The sequence below is a fragment of the Thalassophryne amazonica genome, chromosome 3 (genome assembly GCF_902500255.1).
Source record: "Thalassophryne amazonica chromosome 3, fThaAma1.1, whole genome shotgun sequence".
Taxonomy (NCBI): Eukaryota; Metazoa; Chordata; class Actinopteri; order Batrachoidiformes; family Batrachoididae; genus Thalassophryne; species Thalassophryne amazonica.
The window spans coordinates 27,726,946-27,748,023 of NC_047105.1; the positions used below are offsets into that span (position 1 = coordinate 27,726,946).

Below are 21,078 nucleotides of genomic sequence, written 5' to 3' on the forward strand. Positions count from 1 at the left end.
TATATAAATGATATTGTCAGTGTTTCCAAAATATTAAAATTAGTATTATTTGCAGATGACACAAGCATTTTTGTTCAGGGGGGGATTGCAGGAGTTACTGAGAGGATCAGTATAGAAATGGGAAAATTTAAAATATGGTTTGACAGAAACAAATTATCATTAAACTTAAGTAAAACAAAATACATGTTATTTGGCTATTGTAATACAGACATACAGGTTCAGTTACAAGTCGAGGGGGTAGATATTGAAAGGGTACATGAAAATAAGTTTCTGGGGGTGATAATAGATGATAAGATAAACTGGAAGACTCATATAAAACATATACAAAGTAAACTGTCAAGAAGCATTTCAGTTCTAAACAAAGTGAAACATATTCTGGACCACAACTCACTCCGCATTCTTTACTGCTCACTGGTTTTACCATATTTACAGTACTGTGCAGAGGTATGGGGTAATACTTATAAAGGTACAACACAATCACTATCAGTAATGCAGAAAAGAGCTATAAGAATTATTCATAATACTGGCTATAGAGATCATACAAATCCACTATTTTTACAATCCAAATTCTTAAAATTCACAGACTTGGTTCATTTTCAAACAGTACAAATTGTGTATAAAGCAATAAACAATTTACTTCCAGCAAATATTAAAAATATGTTTTTAACAGATCAGGGGATTACAGTCTGAGGGGGAAATTTAATTTAAAGCATCAGTGGGCACGAACAACATTAAAAGGTTCTGTATTTCTGTCTGTGGGGTGAGGATGTGGAACAGATTGGGAGTGGGGCTCAAGCAATGTCCAAGCATGAACCATTTCAAACAGCGGTACAAAAATATGTTTTTTTCTGGGTATAGGGAGGAGGAAGGCTAATGAGGGATAGGGGTGTTTTGTTTTTTGCTTCGGCTTGTAAATATATAGTATTTTGTATGTAAGTAGGTATGTGTGGGTGTATATTATGTTTGTGTATAGATATGTGTATATATGTATATGTGTATATATGTGTATGTATATGTGTATGTATGTTGATGTGTGTATGTATATATGTATGTGTATGTGTATATATATGTATATATTAGATATTGATATCAGTTTAGGTGTGTAGGAATCTATGTGTATATGTGGCAAAGGGTATTACTGGTTGTGGGGAAGAAGGGGTAGGGATAAATAAGCTGATGCTTCACCCTACCCCTTTTCGGACATGTTGGGTACACAGTAGGAACTTTTTTGTTGTTGTCTTTACTGATCTATCTTGTAATTGTTGTTGTATCAAATGTTCGAAATAAACAGTTTTCATTCATTCATTCATTCATTTTCATTCATCTTCTTCTACCCTTCTTCTTCTTTTTATTTTATTATTTGGCGTCCATCTAATGGTGCATTACTGCTACCTTCTGCTCTGGAGTGTGTATCAAACTGTACCTCTTCAGATCAATATACAGGACCAGCTTGTCACATGTGTAGACTGTACCATCATCTCACCATAGGTAATAATGTAGTAATCCTTCGTATGTAAGTTGCTTGAAAACATAAGTCACAGGTGCAGCCAAACAAGTACAAAAAAGTGACTTATCATCAGGAAAAAACAGTCTTTGTAAAATTATGTTGCTAACATCCATACAAGCATACGGTGCATCCAGAAAGTATTCACAGCACTACAATTTTTCCACAATATATATTTTTTTATTACAGCCTTATTCCAAAATGGATGAAACTCAAAATTCTACACACAATACCCTATAATGAAAATGTGAAAAAGTGTTTTTTTTTTTTTTTATTGCAAATTAAAAAAAAAAATCCAAAAACTTAGAAACCACTTATACAGTGCCTTGCAAAAGTATGTCACACATTTTAACTTATTTATGCCATTTCAAATACAAAAAGTAAATCAGGCTTCTCATTATAAAAAATTCTGAAATTAGTGAAGAAAAACTGGTAAGAAAACTGATTATTTACAGGTATTATACCAAAGGAGGCCATTATTATGCAACCAATCACCTTGGCTTTTATATTTTTAATTAATTTATATCAAGTTGTAGAGATTTGCTTTGAGTTAAGGAAGATAATTTTAGGATTTTTTTATGTTGAGATGTCTGATTTACTTTTTGTATTTGAAATGGCAGAAACACATGCAAATGTGTGAAATACCATGGGGGCCAAATACTTTGCAAGGCACCGTACATAAGTATTCATAACCTTTTCCAGGAAGCTCAAAATTGAGCTCAGGTGCATCCTGTTTCCACTGTTCATCCTTGAGATGTTTTACTCACACTCATCTTCAACCGCTTAGTCCAATCAAGGGTCGCACGGGGCTGGAGCCTATCCCAGCAGTCATAGAGCATGAGGCGGGGTACACCCAGGATAGGACGCCAGTCTGTCGCAGGGCCACAAACAGGCAAACAAACACATTCACACCCACTCGCACACCTATGGACAATTTAAAGATTCCAATCCACCTAACCCGCATGTCTTTGGATGTGGGAGGAAACCGAGCACCCGGAGGAAACCCACGCAAACATGGGAGAACACACAAACTCGACACAGAAAGGCCACAGGCGGAAATTGAACCCATGATCTTCTCGCTGTGAGGCAACAGTGCTAACCACTAAGCCACCATGCTGCCATCCTTGAGATGTATCTGCAGCTTAATTGCCGGCCACCTGGGGTAAATTCAGTTAATTGGACGTGATTTAGAAAGACACATACCTGTCTACATATAAGGTCCCACAGTTGACAGTGCATGTCAGCGCACAAACCACGCATGAAGTCAAAGGAATTGTCTGTAGACCTCTGAGACAGGATTGTCTTGAGGCACAAACCTGGGGAAAGGTACAGAAACATTTCTGCTGCTTTGAAGGTCCCAATGAGCATGGTGGCCTCCATCATCTGTAAATGGAAGAAGTTCACATCCATCAGGACTCTTCCTAGAGCTTGCCACCCATCTAAACTGAGTGATTAGGGTAGAAGGACCTTAGTCAAGAAGGTGACAAAAAACCTGATGGTCACTCTGTCAGAGCTCCAGCATTCCTCTGTGGAGATAGAACCTTCCAGAAGGACCACCATCTCTGCAGCAATCCACCAATCAGGTCTGTATGGTAGAGTGGCCAGACAGAAGCCACTCCTTAGTAAAAGGCACATGGCAGCCCACCTGGAGTTTGCCAAAAGGCACCTGAAGGACTCTCAGACCACGAGAAACAAAATTCTCTGGCCTGATGAGACAAAGATTGAACTCTTTGACATGACTGCCAGGCATCATGTTTGGAGGAAACCAGGCACCATCCCTACAGTGAAGCATGGTGGTGGCAGCATCATGTTGTGGGGATGTTTTTCAGCAGCAGGAACTGGGAGACTAGTCAGGATTGAGGGAAAGATAAATTCAGCAATGTACAGAGACATCCTGGATGAAAACCTGCTCCAGAGTGCTCTTCACCTCAGACTGGGGTGACAGTTCATCTTTCAGCAGGACAATGACCCTAAGCACACAGCCAAGATATCAAAGGAGTGGCTTCAGGACAACTCTGTGAATGTCCTTGAGAGGCCCAGCCAGAGCCCAGACCTGTATCCGATTGAACATCTCTGGAGAGATCTGAAAATGGCTGTGCACCGACACTCCACATCCAACCTGATGGAGCTTGAGAAGTGCTGCAAAGAGGAATAGACAAAACTGCCCAAAGATAGGTCCACCAAGGTTGTGGCATCATATTCAAGAAGACTTGAGGCTGTAACTTCTGCCAAAGGTGCATCAACAAAGTATTGAGCAAAGGCTGTGAATACATGTGATTCCTTCATTTTAATTTTTAATAAATTTGCAAAATTTAATTAAAAAATCTTTATCATGTTATCATTATGGGATGTTGTGAGTTGAACTGTGACTGAAAAAAATTAATTTACTCCATTTTGGAATAAGGCTGTCACATAAAATGTAGAAAAAGTGAAGCGCTGTGAATACTTTCTGGGTGCACAGTAGTCGTGCAGAGGCCAATGTCATCCATCACAACAGAGTACACCTGTGGTGGCATTACTAATAAACTGAACAAAAACAAATATAACAGATGGACAACAATCAGCAGAGAAAGGAATACAATCAAACCTGTATGAAAAGCTCCTGTCAAAAGAGTTTTAACAATTTAAAAAAAGAAACTGATCTGCGATAAAGAAGTCATTACTTTTTGTCATAGAGTTGCACTGAGTTGTGAAAAGTAAATATTATAAAATGTCATATTCAAGGGCTTCAAGCTTTCTAGACAAAAGCTAAAGTGTTTAACTGTGTGGGTGTTGGACTCTAAAGGATATAATAAAACACATTTGGGTGAAAAAAAAAAAAAATGCGAGTCCCTGCCCCACCCTAAATAATATTTTCAAGAATTGGGAATTTGTGATAAGCCAAGAATTACTTATTTCATTCATGAGGACTGAGGTGGAGTTGTTTTTGTACAGAGTTTAACTTAATTTGAGCCAAACTGTCCATTTTTCTGTCATATTTAAGTTTGTGACTCGTGACTTGTTGAAATTCAGAGCAAACCTGGTGAAGCGAAGGCTCCAGATGTATGTATTTATGCTCCAGATGTATGTATACGAGGTCTGTGAGAAAAGTATCGTACCTTTTATTTTTTCAAAAACTACGAGGTCTGTGAGAAAAGTATTGGACCTTTTTATTTTTTTGAAAAACTATATGGATTTGATTCGTATGTTTTTACGTCAGCCAAGCTTGAACCTTCGTGCGCATGCGTGAGTTTTTCCACGCCTGTCAGTTGCGTCATTCGCCTGTGGGCAGGCTTTGAGTGAGCACTGGTCCACCCGTCTTGTCGTTGTTTCATTGCGAGGAAATGCAGAATGATTTGGGCTTTTTTTTCCATCAGAATTTTTTCAGAAACTGTTAAGAGACAGGCAGCTGGAAACCATTCGAAAAATTTATCTGGCTTTCGGTGAAAATTTTCCAGGCTTCACAGAGAATAAGGAGTGTTACTACAGCTTTAAGGACAGCCCACAATGGCGCGCGGCGCTCCGAGCCGCCATCGAGAGGCAGAAACCACCACATCATAGCCTACCCTTTTTGGGTCCTTTTGGATCCAACATAACATTCTGGCGCCAAGCATGCCAAAATACAGGTAAATGATGGACAGAAAGGCTAATCTGTGATTGGCTATTGGCTATAGTGAGTCCATATTTTTTTCCCTCTGCTTGGTCTAAAAAGTAACCGTTACTGACTGCCACAATTTTTTTCCTGATTTCTTATAGTGTTTCTTAAAGCCAGAAAGTTGCCATTTGAAATGACTTTAGTTTTCTGTCATGTCTGACTTTTTTTCTACAAAATTAGACAACTGAATGAACATCCTCCGAGGCCGGTGATTCCATAATTTTTGCCAGGGGTTGTATATATGAATACAACATTAAGAAACTTGGATTGAAGATAAAATGTGTGATTAATTTCCGATTAATTATAGCATTTTTGTTTTTGAGTTATTTTGTTAATAAACTGAAGGGGATGACTCTGTCTGCCCACCTGTCGAGTTACTGCAGTTAACAGTGTACATAGCTGTGGTCGGCTTTTCAAAATTTTGGTAATTACTTTGTATCAACTAACATTTTAGCATTTTCAGTCTGTACTTCATTAATTAACAGATTGAACACCACTGCCAAAACATCAAAAGCACCTCTTTCTAATGGTATAATTCTGAAACAGAACTTGCTATGCATCCATTTGATTCTTAATATTCTTTCTTTGGACATTGTTCTGTGTTGTCTTTGCATGTTGAACAATCTGGTCTTTTCCACAGCGATGATATTTTGTAAGATCAAATGGTGAAAAATATCCCATGCTGCTCCCACTGATAACCACCGTGGATCTAAACTGTCCTACAAGCTGAACTTACCACCGAGGATAAACAAATGTTTTAAAATGCTGAAACATGGCTCAGTATCTGGCGGGCCGTGGGAGGTTTTAGTGATGGCTGTCAGTCTACTCCTCACTGCCTGAATGTTTTATTCAGCTGAAATGCTGAAGGAATTCAGCTGGAACTGGGAAGTACAGGAATGTCAGAGCTCTTTCCACGGTTGGTGGTCTGACTGATAACTGACAGCAGTGACTGCTGAAGGTGTTGCACGCGCACATGTTTGCACTACATTTACTGTGAAGTTTTAGGTCAAACTATAAAGGCTTTAAAGATCCCATTTGTTTCAATGTGTTCATACAGTAACTTTTCAATCCATGAACAGAAATCCTTGATGTAGTAACAAACATCTTTGCACCGCTTCTCCATTCCAGCATTTTGTCTTTTTGTCATTCTTCGTCAACAATACCAAGGACAGTTTTCTAACATGAGACCAATATCCATGAATAGATCAGAGCTACTGGAAATCACCCATTGATATATCCAGTACACTCAATTAACCAATATTTGAAAGCCATCTTAGTGATTGAATGTTTATTGAGCATTTTGACAGTCATGTTCTGGTTATCATTCAGTATTACAGCAAACATATGCTGGGAGCAAATTTGTATCATTTGTTTTAAAATGTTGCTGCCTGTGAGAGAGTTTAAAACAGATGTGTCTGAGAAATAGTCACCAGTCACCAGTCTGTGAAGCTCCTGAAGTTTGTCGACGATAAAAAATCTCATCGGACTCATCTCTGATACGGGCCAGGTGTCTTGCTGCAAACAGAACAGTCTGGAGCTCAATGCTCTCAAGACAGTGGAGATGGTTAATGACTTCAGAAAGAACCCAGTCCTGGCCACCCCCATCACCCTGTGCGACTCCACAGTCACCATTGTAGAGTCCTTCCGCTACCTGGGGACCTCAAGTGGGAGCTGAACGTCAGCTCTCTCATAATTTCACTTTATTTTCATTTATATAGCACCAAATCAAAAAGAACCTGCCTCAAGGTGCTTCATACAAGTAAAGCCAGCACTCTCACCAAGCAAGAACAACAGAGAATGTATTTTCTGCAGCAGCTGAGGAAGTACAACCTGCCAAAAACGATGGTGAACGTCTACACTGCCACCATTGAGTCTATCATCTTTTCCTCCATCACCGTCTGGTACGCTGCTGCCACTGCTAAGGATAGGAGGAGACTGCAGCATATCATCCACGTAGCAGAGAAGGTGATCGACTGTGAACTGCCATCCCTACAGGACCTGTACACCTCCAGGGCCCTGAGGCGAACAAGGAAGATTTTGAAGAGCAGAGATGTTTCCTTCCAACTGGACGTCATGGTGTTCAGCTCATCACTGGAAGTTTTTGAAGTGCATCTGAATTTGGGGTGCCTTCACAGCTAATGTTCCTGATTAGGACAAAAATAAATAAATAAATAAATATAAAGAAACACTAAACAGTTTAAAAAAAAAGAAAACAGACCCCCCCCCCCCCCCCCCCCAAAAAAAAAAACACTTGGAAAAATATTATTTTATTATTGTTATTTTAAGTTGAGCTTTTTGTGGTCTCAAAAGTAACAAAAAGCTTTATTTGGTAATTAAAGCATTCACTCAGATCAACTGTGCTAAAAAGCTAAGCTAACATTAGCCAAGCATTAAAACTTCAGCAGTGCCATCATGTTTTATTTTCAAATTATTCTCACCTCGAGTAAGCTGCAGAACTAAGTGTCAGGACCTCGGGGTGATGTGGCACCAAAGGTTGTGGGACCCAAATGCAAAAACTCACAGACAATGGAATTGAAATTGAAAGGCTTTATCGGTCAAAAAATGAGCTTGGATTTGGTACACAGTTAGGCAGTCATGGATGCAGAGGTACAGATAGTTGGCAGGCCAGGGCGTCGTCAAAAAGGCAGGCTCAGGTCTTTAACACAAGTAGACAAAGTATGTGGGCAGCAGCAAGACAAGGTCACAAAGCTGGGTCAGTACACGGCAAAACAAGGCAGAGCTATGAAAAGGCTGGTACGAGGACTGTGAAAATCAACGAACTGGCGGGGCTTGAGTGAAGGCAGAGTTTAAATAACCAAAGTGGAAATGAGGAAAGTGAGAACAGGTGTGTTGGAAGAACCAGGAAGAGGGCGTGGCAAACAGAAGAAACAGAAAAGTTCAGGTGGGCGTGACTTAGTGCAAAAATACTGAACAGCAAAAACCAAAAGGTAATTCTGATGAAGAAAAAACAGAAATAACAAAATGCAGAGACAAGTGCAATGAGACAGAGATGAAAGAAAACAGAAAAAACAACTAAACATCATGACATGCAAACGGAAAGAAATGACCCCAAAAACTAGTACATGTTAAAGTGGACAGACCAGCCAGAATATAAAAGACTAAGACAAAACTAGAACGGAACTGACCATGGCTAGAGAATAAAAACTAAGAACAAAATGGCAAACAAACCCACAGATGACAGACAACAGAGTGAATGGGCCAGAACCCAAGGGAACTGCCTACAAAAAGGGCAGCATCAACTGGGTGGCCAAAACACCATGGAGGGACAAAAAGCCCTGCAGGAGGGTGACAAAGCAAAAAACCAGGAACAAACAGGCAGTCAGGCAAACAAACAACAATGGAGTCCGGGGAACGACGGCGAAGCCCATGACGATAAGCAGGAGGCTCAGGAGGTCGGCCAGAAGGGAGACAGGGCCTCGTGACAGAGGTAGCAAGTGGACCTGGGTCAGGTGCATGACCCAAACCCTGGCGAGCAAAAGGGCAGGAGGGAAGGGCTAACATTACCCCAGAAGCAAGGAACCAGAGACCAAACATAGTACCGGGCCCCCAGAATAGGGAAGGCTGCGAATTAATGCCCAAACCCCATATTACCATGCAAGGAAGTCCAAAAAAACAGGGAGATTGACAGAAAAACAGCCAAATCTGGGTGCCTACGCCTGATAATACTGACACTGAACATAAACAAAAATGCCACAGTAAGAGGATTAACGAACCCAGCAAATGAATTAGATACAGCATAATAGTGAATAAACCACCGAGATAAAAAGCTATGGGAGCCACTGACATACATGATGTTATCAAAAGAGTTTGAGGAAGCAAAAAACTGCTTAGCTGAAGCGTGCAAAAAGTAAAAAAACTGACACAAAAGATTAGGGAAGCGAACAGGAACCAACCACTCCAGAATGGACCAGGGGGGTATCTTGATTGAGCCCAAATACGGAGCACCAACCAGTTCCCAACAAAAAAGCAAACAATGAAAGGACCAGACCAACAGGATCTCTCTTAAACACATATCAAAAGACATGGTTGCTATTAGCTTAGCACCGTAACAATACAAGAGCAATACATTGTGGAAAAAGGTTCTATGCAAACCTGCCACAAAACGAAAACTGCAGAAAAACCACCAAAAAAGCATGTTCAAAAAAGAAAATAAAAAACTCACAGTTCTGTAGATCGTAATCCCCAAGGGCACCCTTGAGGGTGGCGTTGATGATTGGTCCAGATGTAGTGTGGAGGTCATGGATATGTCTGTGCCTTCAATAGTCATGCACGCTGTGGGTAGACGCAGAAACGTCGCCGAAGACTTTGGATATGAATACGTAAGTGACGTCTCATGCAGGGTGTGACAGACTGAAGGCTCGAGTGGTGTGACCTTCTCCTGTAGTTCAGTCGCAGCTTCGTGGGACAGGAGATGCTCTGATGAGTCTGAACGTGGGCGCACAGCAGAAATACATGCTGCTGGGTTCTGGGATGTCGTGCTCGCCGTGGAAGGCTCCTGCTGCATGCGCGGTGCTGGGAGCAGTGGTGTACTCGGAGAAGAGTGGATGACAGCGAGCTCAGGAGGCGGGCATGGAGCAATTAGGTCGGCGGGCACGAGCGCTGCTGAGGACTGGAAGGAATTGCGCGCTGTTGTTGACTGCTGACATGGGCGTGCTTCGGTGAGTTGTAACGGCTTCAGTGTTTCTGTTGGTTCACGATCAGTGGACTTTGTGAGGCAGTCAGGTTGCATGACTTCTCCTGGTGACTCTGCAAGCAAAGTTGGAGATGAGAGCGCTTCTGCTCCCGTCAAAGAGACAACCACAGACGTTCCTTCCCCTGCTGGCAGCACAGGGAACGTGAGTGGGCCTGCTTCCTCCTGCGGCGTGCACTTGGCAGACAGGACGCGGGGTATGCAAGGTTCCACGGGATCCAGTGGCATGCGTGTTGAGTCATTTCGGAGCTTTCGTGGCATCAGAACAGGGATCCGACGAGGCGTGACTTGTGGTGATGCCACACTCGGCTGCGGGACCGAACCTCTTGGCTAGCACTTCTCAGCCGGCTTCAACGTTAAGCGCCGAGGCGCAGGTGTGGGTAGCTGAGGAGGCGGGACGGATGAGGGTGTGGCAGTCTCTTGGTCACACAGAGACGGTGAAGGAAGCGTTGTGACTGGTGTCGATGCTGATTGCTGGTAGCGGACCGGTACGTCAGACGGCGGCAGCGTGACTGCAGCGTTGGACAGCGTGATAGATTGGGGCATGTCCGAGCAAGACTCTAGAATGTCGGCTTCAAACAGAAACGTCATTGGGTCGTCAATGTAGGTGGGGATCCGACCTTGCATAAACAGAGACTTGATGTTGGCGAGTTCTGGATAAGATGACATGATTCCCGGCTTATCCTGTAGGATGCGGTCTAATGCCGAAAAAATCCGTTGTCGTTCCTGCCGACCTGTGCTGTCCAGATATTCATAAAATAAGTCCTGAATCTTAAAGAACACAGTGGCCGTGTCCTGTAGTGCTAAGTGCTCTGACTCAGACTCATCTTCCTTATCACCATCAATCCAGTCAGATTCGTCGTCTTCTGACGGTTGGTAGGCCTCTGGGTGTTTCATCCAATTGGGCCGCTTTTGTTCACAAAAAACATCGTCAAGGTAGAAGCTCCGGAAAATAGTCAAACAGCCAAGGATGTAGATTCACCAAGTTCCAGGCTTGGTCTAAATAATCACACTTCTCTTCTGGAGCATAACAGTCTCGAAAGCAGACAAAAAAAAAGAGAGATCAGAAAAAATCCTCTTTATCACCTCTAAATCTGGGAGAGCAGCAACAGAGTCCAAGGCAGGAGTGGAACTTGCAGGCTCCATGTTCTGGCCAGTTTGAATTGGCAGACCGGGCGGGGGCCCGTCTACTATGGTGGCTGTGTCCTGTAGATATGACCCTTCTGTCTCTGATGTGTAGTCATCATCCAGGTCGGTCCACTCAAACTCGCTGTCAAGGAGCTGGTGTGTGGGCGGCAAGTGCGTTTCATGGCTGGTAAATCCAGGCTGGGAGGCTTCCTGCCGCAAACAAGTTGTCCAGATCTTCTAATTCTGGAAAAAGATCATACAGCCAGGAGTTCTCCTCCACCAGGTTCCAAGCTTTGTCCAAAAAGTCAAATTTTTTCTTCGGGGTGTAGCAGGAGTGAAAACAGTTAAAGAAAAAATTTACCTCAGAAAAAATGTCCTTGATGAGGGCCATGTCTGGGTCCTTGGCAGAGAGAGAGTTGTCAGACATGACTGGGAGTGAGCTTGCTGAGTCCCGTTTATGGCCAGTTCGTTCTGTCAGGAACTCGGGGTGATGTCAATCAATCAATCAATCAATTTTTTTTTATATAGCGCCAAATCACAACAAACAGTTGCCCCAAGGCGCTCCATATTGCAAGGCAAGGCCATACAATAATTATGTAAAACCCCAACGGTCAAAACGACCCCCTGTGAGCAAGCACTTGGCTACAGTGGGAAGGAAAAACTCCCTTTTAACAGGAAGAAACCTCCAGCAGAACCAGGCTCAGGGAGGGGCAGTCTTCTGCTGGGACTGGTTGGGGCTGAGGGAGAGAACCAGGAAAAAGACATGCTGTGGAGGGGAGCAGAGATCGATCACTAATGATTAAATGCAGAGTGGTGCATACAGAGCAAAAAGAAAAAGAAACAGTGCATCATGGGAACCCCCCAGCAGTCTACGTCTATAGCAGCATAACTAAGGGATGGTTCAGGGTCACCTGATCCAGCCCTAACTATAAGCTTTAGCAAAAAGGAAAGTCTTAAGCCTAATCTTAAAAGTAGAGAGGGTGTCTGTCTCCCTGATCTGAATTGGGAGCTGGTTCCACAGGAGAGGAGCCTGAAAGCTGAAGGCTCTGCCTCCCATTCTACTCTTACAAACCCTAGGAACTACAAGTAAGCCTGCAGTCTGAGAGCGAAGCGCTCTATTGGGGTAATATGGTACTACGAGGTCCCTAAGATAAGATGGGACCTGATTATTCAAAACCTTATAAGTAAGAAGAAGAATTTTAAATTCTATTCTAGAATTAACAGGAAGCCAATGAAGAGAGGCCAATATGGGTGAGATATGCTCTCTCCTTCTAGTCCCCGTCAGTACTCTAGCTGCAGCATTTTGAATTAACTGAAGGCTTTTTAGGGAACTTTTAGGACAACCTGATAATAATGAATTACAATAGTCCAGCCTAGAGGAAATAAATGCATGAATTAGTTTTTCAGCATCACTCTGAGACAAGACCTTTCTGATTTTAGAGATATTGCGTAAATGCAAAAAAGCAGTCCTACATATTTGTTTAATATGCACTTTGAATGACATATCCTGATCAAAAATGACTCCAAGATTTCTCACAGTATTACTAGAGGTCAGGGTAATGCCATCCAGAGTAAGGATCTGGTTAGACACCATGTTTCTAAGATTTGTGGGGCCAAGTACAATAACTTCAGTTTTATCTGAGTTTAAAAGCAGGAAATTAGAGGTCATCCATGTCTTTATGTCTGTAAGACAATCCTGCAGTTTAGCTAATTGGTGTGTGTCCTCTGGCTTCATGGATAGATAAAGCTGGGTATCATCTGCGTAACAATGAAAATTTAAGCAATACCGTCTAATAATACTGCCTAAGGGAAGCATGTATAAAGTGAATAAAATTGGTCCTAGCACAGAACCTTGTGGAACTCCATAATTAACTTTAGTCTGTGAAGAAGATTCCCCATTTACATGAACAAATTGTAATCTATTAGACAAATATGATTCAAACCACCGCAGCGCAGTGCCTTTAATACCTATGGCATGCTCTAATCTCTGTAATAAAATTTTATGGTCAACAGTATCAAAAGCAGCACTGAGATCTAACAGAACAAGCACAGAGATGAGTCCACTGTCCGAGGCCATAAGAAGATCATTTGTAACCTTCACTAATGCTGTTTCTGTACTATGATGAATTCTAAAACCTGACTGAAACTCTTCAAATAGACCATTCCTCTGCAGATGATCAGTTAGCTGTTTTACAACTACCCTTTCAAGAATTTTTGAGAGAAAAGGAAGGTTGGAGATTGGCCTATAATTAGCTAAGATAGCTGGGTCAAGTGATGGCTTTTTAAGTAATGGTTTAATTACTGCCACCTTAAAAGCCTGTGGTACATAGCCAACTAACAAAGATAGATTGATCATATTTAAGATCGAAGCATTAAATAATGGTAGGGCTTCCTTGAGCAGCCTGGTAGGAATGGGGTCTAATAAACATGTTGATGGTTTGGATGAAGTAACTAATGAGAATAACTCAGACAGAACAATCGGAGAGAAAGAGTCTAACCAAATACCGGCATCACTGAAAGCAGCCAAAGATAACGATACGTCTTTGGGATGGTTATGAGTAATTTTTTCTCTAATAGTTAAAATTTTGTTAGCAAAGAAAGTCATGAAGTCATTACTAGTTAAAGTTAATGGAATACTCAGCTCAATAGAGCTCTGACTCTTTGTCAGCCTGGCTACAGTGCTGAAAAGAAACCTGGGGTTGTTCTTATTTTCTTCAATTAGTGATGAGTAGAAAGATGTCCTAGCTTTACGAAGGGCTTTTTTATAGAGCAACAGACTCTTTTTCCAGGCTAAGTGAAGATCTTCTAAATTAGTGAGACGCCATTTCCTCTCCAACTTACGGGTTATCTGCTTTAAGCTACGAGTTTGTGAGTTATACCACGGAGTCAGACACTTCTGATTTAAAGCTCTCTTTTTCAGAGGAGCTACAGCATCCAAAGTTGTCTTCAATGAGGATGTAAAACTATTGACGAGATACTCTATCTCCCTTACAGAGTTTAGGTAGCTACTCTGCACTGTGTTGGTATATGGCATTAGAGAACATAAAGAAGGAATCATATCCTTAAACCTAGTTACAGCGCTTTCTGAAAGACTTCTAGTGTAATGAAACTTATTCCCCACTGCTGGGTAGTCCATCAGAGTAAATGTAAATGTTATTAAGAAATGATCAGACAGAAGGGAGTTATCAGGGAATACTGTTAAGTCTTCTATTTCCATACCATAAGTCAGAACAAGATCTAAGATATGATTAAAGTGGTGGGTGGACTCATTTACTTTTTGAGCAAAGCCAATAGAGTCTAATAATAGATTAAATGCAGTGTTGAGGCTGTCATTCTCAGCATCTGTGTGGATGTTAAAATCGCCCACTATAATTATCTTATCTGAGCTAAGCACTAAGTCAGACAAAAGGTCTGAAAATTCACAGAGAAACTCACAGTAACGACCAGGTGGACGATAGATAATAACAAATAAAACTGGTTTTTGGGACTTCCAATTTGGATGGACAAGACTAAGAGACAAGCTTTCAAATGAATTAAAGCTCTGTCTGGGTTTTGGATTAATTAATAAGCTGGAATGGAAGATTGCTGCTAATCCTCCACCCCGGCCCGTGCTACGAGCATTCTGACAGTTAGTGTGACTCGGGGGTGTTGACTCATTTAAACTAACATATTCATCCTGCTGTAACCAGGTTTCTGTTAGGCAGAATAAATCAATATGTTGATCAATTATTATATCATTTACCAACAGGGACTTAGAAGAGAGAGACCTAATGTTTAATAGACCACATTTAACTGTTTTAGTCTGTGGTGCAGTTGAAGGTACTATATTATTTTTTCTTTTTGAATTTTATGCTTAAATAGATTTTTGCTGGTTATTGGTAGTCTGGGAGCAGACACCGTCTCTACGGGGATGGGGTAATGAGGGGATGGCAGGGGGAGAGAAGCTGCAGAGAGGTGTGTAAGACTACAACTCTGCTTCCTGGTCCCAACCCTGGATAGTCACGGTTTGGAGGATTTAAGAAAATTGGCCAGATTTCTAGAAATGAGAGCTGCTCCATCCAAAGTGGGATGGCTGCCGTCTCTCCTAACAAGACCAGGTTTTCCCCAGAAGCTTTGCCAATTATCTATGAAGCCCACCTCATTTTTTGGACACCACTCAGACAGCCAGCAATTCAAGGAGAACATGCGGCTAAACATGTCACTCCCGGTCTGATTGGGGAGGGGCCCAGAGAAAACTACAGAGTCCGACATTGTTTTTGCAAAGTTACACACCGATTCAATGTTAATTTTAGTGACCTCCGATTGGCGTAACCGGGTGTCATTACTGCCGACGTGAATTACAATCTTACCAAATTTACGCTTAGCCTTAGCCAGCAGTTTCAAATTTCCTTCAATGTCGCCTGCTCTGGCCCCCGGAAGACAATTGACTATGGTTGCTGGTGTCGCTAACTTCACATTTCTCAAAACAGAGTCGCCAATAACCAGAGTTTGATCCTCGGCGGGTGTATCGTCGAGTGGGGAAAAACGGTTAAAGATGTGAACGGGTTGGCGGTGTACACGGGGCTTCTGTTTAGGGCTACGCTTCCTCCTCACAGTCACCCAGTCGGCCTGCTTTCCCGGCTGCTCGGGATCTGCCAGGGGGGAACTAACGGCGGCTAAGCTACCTTGGTCCGCACCGACTACAGGGGCCTTGCTAGCTGTAGAATTTTCCACGGTGCGGAGCCGAGTCTCCAATTCGCCCAGCCTGGCCTCCAAAGCTACGAATAAGCTACACTTATTACAAGTACCATTACTGCTAAAGGAGGCCGAGGAATAACTAAACATTTCACACCCAGAGCAGAAAAGTGCGGGAGAGACAGGAGAAGCCGCCATGCTAAATCGGCTAAGAGCTAGTAGCTACGCTAAGCTAGCGGATTCCTAAAAACACGCAAAGCGAATAATGTGTAAATAATTTAGAGGTGATTCAGCAGAAGGAGTGCTTTAGTTAAGGCACGTAAAGATTACACTGGGAAACAAATCGTAATCTAGATAACTAGATCAATCTAACTGCGCAGATCAAACAGCTAACAGATACAGAAAAACACCGCTGTGCTCCGGAACAAGAAGTGATACAATACCGCAGTGAGAGCCGACCACCAGTAGAGTCAAGTAAAAAAGTAAAAAAAAAAAAAAAAAAAAAAAAAAAAAAAAAAAATAAAATAAAAAGGTAAAAAAGTAAAAAAGTCTTGAAAAAGACTATTAGTTCAAAGTCCAAAGCAGCAGGTAGCAGTCTCTGTGTAAACAGTCCCAACAGAGAGCCAAAATTAACAGATACAGCAAAACACCGCTGTGCTCCGGAACAGGAAGTGATACAAAGATGTGGCACCAAAGGTTGTGGGACCCAAATGCAAAAACTCACAGACAATGGAATTGAAATTGAAAGGCTTTATCGGTCAAAAAATGAGCTTGGATTCGGTACACAGTTAGGCAGTCATGGATGCAGAGGTACAGATAGTCGGCAGGCCAGGGCGTCGTCAAAAAGGCAGGCTCAGGTCTTTAACACAAGCAGACAAAGTATGTGGGCAGCAGCAAGACGAGGTCACAAAACAGAGCTGGGTCAGTACACGGCAAAACAAGGCAGAGCTATGAAAAGGCTGGTACGAGGACTGTGAAAATCAATGAACTGGTGGGGCTTGAGTGAAGGCAGAGAGTTTAAATAACCAAAGTGGAAATGAGGAAAGTGAGAACAGGTGTGTTGGAAGAACCAGGAAGAGGACGTGGCAAACAGAAAAGTTCAGGTGGGCGTGACTTAGTGCAAAAATACTGAACAGCAAAAACCAAAAGGTAATTCTGATGAAGAAAAAACAGAAATAACAAAATGAGACAGAGATGAAAGAAAACAGAAAAAACAACTAAACATCATGACATGCAAACGGAAAGAAATGACCCCAAAAACTAGTACATGTTAAAGTGGACAGACCAGCCAGAATATAAAAGACTAAGACAAAACTAGAACGGAACTGATCATGGCTAGAGAATAAAAACTAAGAACAAAATGGCAAACAAACCCACAGATGACAGAATAACAGATAATGCCTAATATGACTAAACAGAAGACTAAGTGATAAACTGAAAACAAAAGCAGCGACAAAAGTAAACTTCACAGAAAAGGCCAGACTAAAGCATAATACAAGAAATTAAATAAACAGAACAGGCTTTGGAAAAACCCAGAGTGTGACGAAGAAATCTCCGCCCCCCCTTGCTGCATACGACGCAAAGCATCTGACGTCACTCATGGGTTGGGAGGCACTATCTGCCGCGTCTGACCCCTGCAATCTGAAAGGCCCTTGAGAGGAAACCTTGCCCTAAACTCTGTCAAAAAAAATTTAAAAGGGTGGAGAGTCGCACACAATTAAAAAAAAATCAACACTTGATGCTGTAGACCAGTGGTCTCCAAACTATTCCAGAAAGGGCCGAGAGGGTGCAGGTTTTCTTTGCAGCCACTGACTTCAGCAGGTGATTTCACTGATTAACGTCCCTTTGAACAGGTGGGATCAGTTCATCAGTGAAATCACCTGCTGAAGTCAGTGGCTGCAAAGAAAACCTGCACCCTCTCGGCCATTATTGGAATAGTTTGGAGACCACAGCTGTAGACGTATGTATGAAGGTCACCCGTTAAAATGCTGCCCTTTCCTGCAATATCACTGACGATTATAAAATAGCAAAGAAAATATTTTTAATGAAAATTAACATCACTGTATAATTTTTGTCTTATTTCATGAAAATATCTGAACAGTGTTGTTAATTTTTGAGTATCTTCTATTTTACTTTCGTAACATACTTTAACAAACAGCAATGCAAATGTTATAAAAACCAAACTGTTTCCACTTTAACCTTGATAAATGTGAACAAAACGTCTGTTGCAAACAGGAAGTCACAAACACACGCACACACATAGAAGGCGCGCTCTACCATCTGCTTTATTCCATTTTATTAAAATCCAGAGAATGTTTTCAACTCAGGGTTCATAAGTTTCAGGTGCATTTTTCAAAGCGCGACACAATCACCCCAAACACAGCGACTGCATCAAAGCGAAGGCAGGCAGCAGAATAAGTTGGAGGGAAAGAAAAATGCCTGAAAGGAAACATTAAATTCCGTGATAAGTACATTTTAAAAAGCAGAGCTCACGGGGTGATAAAAGGGAAAAGAAGCTTCATGCTGTTCTGTAAAGGAGGACAGGGAACCGTTCAGACTTCAGAAGCTTCAAAGCAGCTGGTTTGAAAAGACCGCGGCTGTTTTCGTATTTACTTTCTCTTCTTTAACCTTCCGACTCCCTCCATCTCGCTTTCATCTCTCCATTATGAGCATGAGGATTTTCTTGTTTCTTGATGTCAACCTTATCCCCTTTCTCCACCTCACCAAAACAAATCCATCCCTCATGTATCTCCCTCCTTCTCTACAGTACTGGCGGAGGGCGATCTGGAACCTTCTGTGCCATCTGCAGCATCAGTGAAATGATCCAGCAGCAGAACATCGTGGATGTTTTCCACACTGTCAAGACACTGAGGAACAACAAGACTAACATGGTGGAGACCATGGTAAGACACCATGCTGAGGGTGTAGGTCAGCAACACTCCCTCTGTGCTCGGAGCTTTTCTGTCCCCTGTTCACATTCTGGGTTTGGCTATGTGCGAATGTTTCATAGATGAGATTTCTGCTTGTACATTTAGTACATGTGAATCCTGCCCTGTGAAACCATTGCCTTCCTCATGTTTATGAAAAGGCTCCAGTATTCACAAGCTGTTGTATTTTCTTGAAGTTGGTACACATTTAGGAGCTAAAATTGAGTATGACCAAAAATGTGGTGCATCTGTGGTTGCTGAAAAGTCCCAGAGGGGTAGATGGAATATATATATATATATATATATATATATATATATATATATATATATATATATATATATATATATATATATATATATATAGGGTGTCTGAAATAAATGTACCCAAAAGCATTTTGACAGCACAGAAAAAACAGTCAATATTATCAGACATTTTCTGCATGAACATGTGGCTGAAGCATGTAATTTTTCTTCCCAATGCAGTTTTTAGTTCAGTCTTTCCATTTTGATGTTTTAACCCTTTATGTTTTACACCACATGATCAATGTAACCTCCTCATCTGAAGTTTCCGAAGAAACAAATCATCCATCTCTCCAGTTTTCCGTTAAACCACCTAGCAAATTCATGTCTCCTTGCCATTTGCCCAGGACTTAGTTCGCTCTGAGACTGAATTTTGTATGGAAAAAGATGCAAGTCAACCCTTAGGATGCCTTGCACAGAACTCAACGATTTTTGTTTTTTAAATTAGGGTCAACTGCGACATTTTTCCTGGACTTTAATGTCTTGCAGAACAAACTTTAGGGTTCCTGAAATGAGAAACACACTATTATTTCCCAGTAAAACAATTTCCTGGTATTCATATTTCAGACAATTTTTGGGGAGATTTTTTTTGAGACACTATATATATATATATATATATATATATATATATATATATATATATATATATACACTCAACAAAAATATAAATGCAACACTTTTGGTTTTGCTCCCATTTTGTATGAGATGAACTCAAAGATCTAAAACTTTTTCCACATACACAATATCACCATTTCCCTCAAATATTGTTCACAAACCAGGCTAAATCTGTGATAGTGAGCACTTCTCCTTTGCTGAGATAATCCATCCCACCTCACAGGTGTGCCATATCAAGATGCTGATTAGACACCATGATTAGTGCACAGGTGTGCCTTAGACTGCCCACAATAAAAGGCCACTCTGAAAGGTGCAGTTTTATCACACAGCACAAAGCCACAGATGTTGCAAGATTTGAGCGAGCGTGCAATTGGCATGCTGACAGCAGGAATGTCAACCAGAGCTGTTGCTCCTGTATTGAATGTTCATTTCTCTACCATAAGCCGTCTCCAAAGGCGTTTCAGAGAATTTGGCAGTACATCCAACCAGCCTCACAACTGCAGACCACGTGTAACCACACCAGCCCAGGACCTCCACAGCCAACATGTTCACCTCCAAGATCATCTGAGACCAGCCACTCGGACAGCTGCTGAAACAATCGGTTTGCATAACCAAAGAATTTCTGCACAAACTGTCAGAAACCGTCTCAGGGAAGCTCATCTGTATGCTCATCGTCCTCATCGGGGTCTCGACCTGAATCCAGTTCGTCGTCGCAACTTCGTACAGCCATTGAAGAGGAGTGGACCAACATTCCACAGGCCACAATTGACAACCTGATCAACTCTATGCGAAGGAGATGTGTTGCACTGCATGAGGCAAATGGTGGTCACACCAGATACTGACTGGTATCCCCCCCAATAAAACAAAACTGCACCTTTCAAAGTGGCCTTTTATTGTGGGCAGTCTAAGGCACACCTGTGCACTAATCATGGTGTCTAATCAGCATCTTGATATGGCACACCTGTGAGGTGGGATGGATTATCTCAGCAAAGGAGAAGTGCTCACTATCACAGATTTAGACTGGTTTGTGAACAATATTTGAGGGAAATGGTGATATTGTGTATGTGGAAAAAGTTTTAGATCTTTGAGTTCATCTCGTACAAAATGGGAGCAAAACCAAAAGTGCTGCATTTATATTTTTGTTGAGTATATATATATATATATATATATATATATATATATATATATATATATATATATATATATATATATATATATACTGCATTAGGTGCTTGAAAACAACCACACATGATACAGTTTATTCCCATAATTTGATTAATTAGCTCTCACAAGTTTGTTCATTCTTAAGTGATGTGGATGCTGAAAGAGCAAATGGCATGATAGTCACCACTGGGCGCCGGAGCATATATAGTGTGATTTGGATTTTTGGTGGGGGGAGGAGGTGGGTAGTATGATACCTATATTGGGGAACACAAAAAATATGATAATATATCTGTCTTAAAATGGCAGTGATTTCTAACATTTAGTTATTATGTTGCGAATAACTATAAATATAATGAGCAACCAACCAACAATGTTGTCAGGCCGTCTTGACTTGGATTGGCAGTTGCCGTGTTGCTTCACT

The 21,078-nt window shown here is 41.6% G+C and overlaps 1 protein-coding gene across 1 annotated transcript in view; it reads left to right on the top strand.

Annotated features, from left to right (window-relative positions):
* Positions 1-21,078, top strand: part of ptprt (protein tyrosine phosphatase receptor type T) — a 1,196,058-nt gene that overhangs the window by 1,173,846 nt on the left and 1,134 nt on the right. Inside the window, exon 36 of the mRNA XM_034165958.1 lies at positions 18,419-18,554. Within this exon, the coding sequence (XP_034021849.1) occupies positions 18,419-18,554 (136 nt within the window). The remainder of the gene's footprint in view (positions 1-18,418; positions 18,555-21,078) is intronic.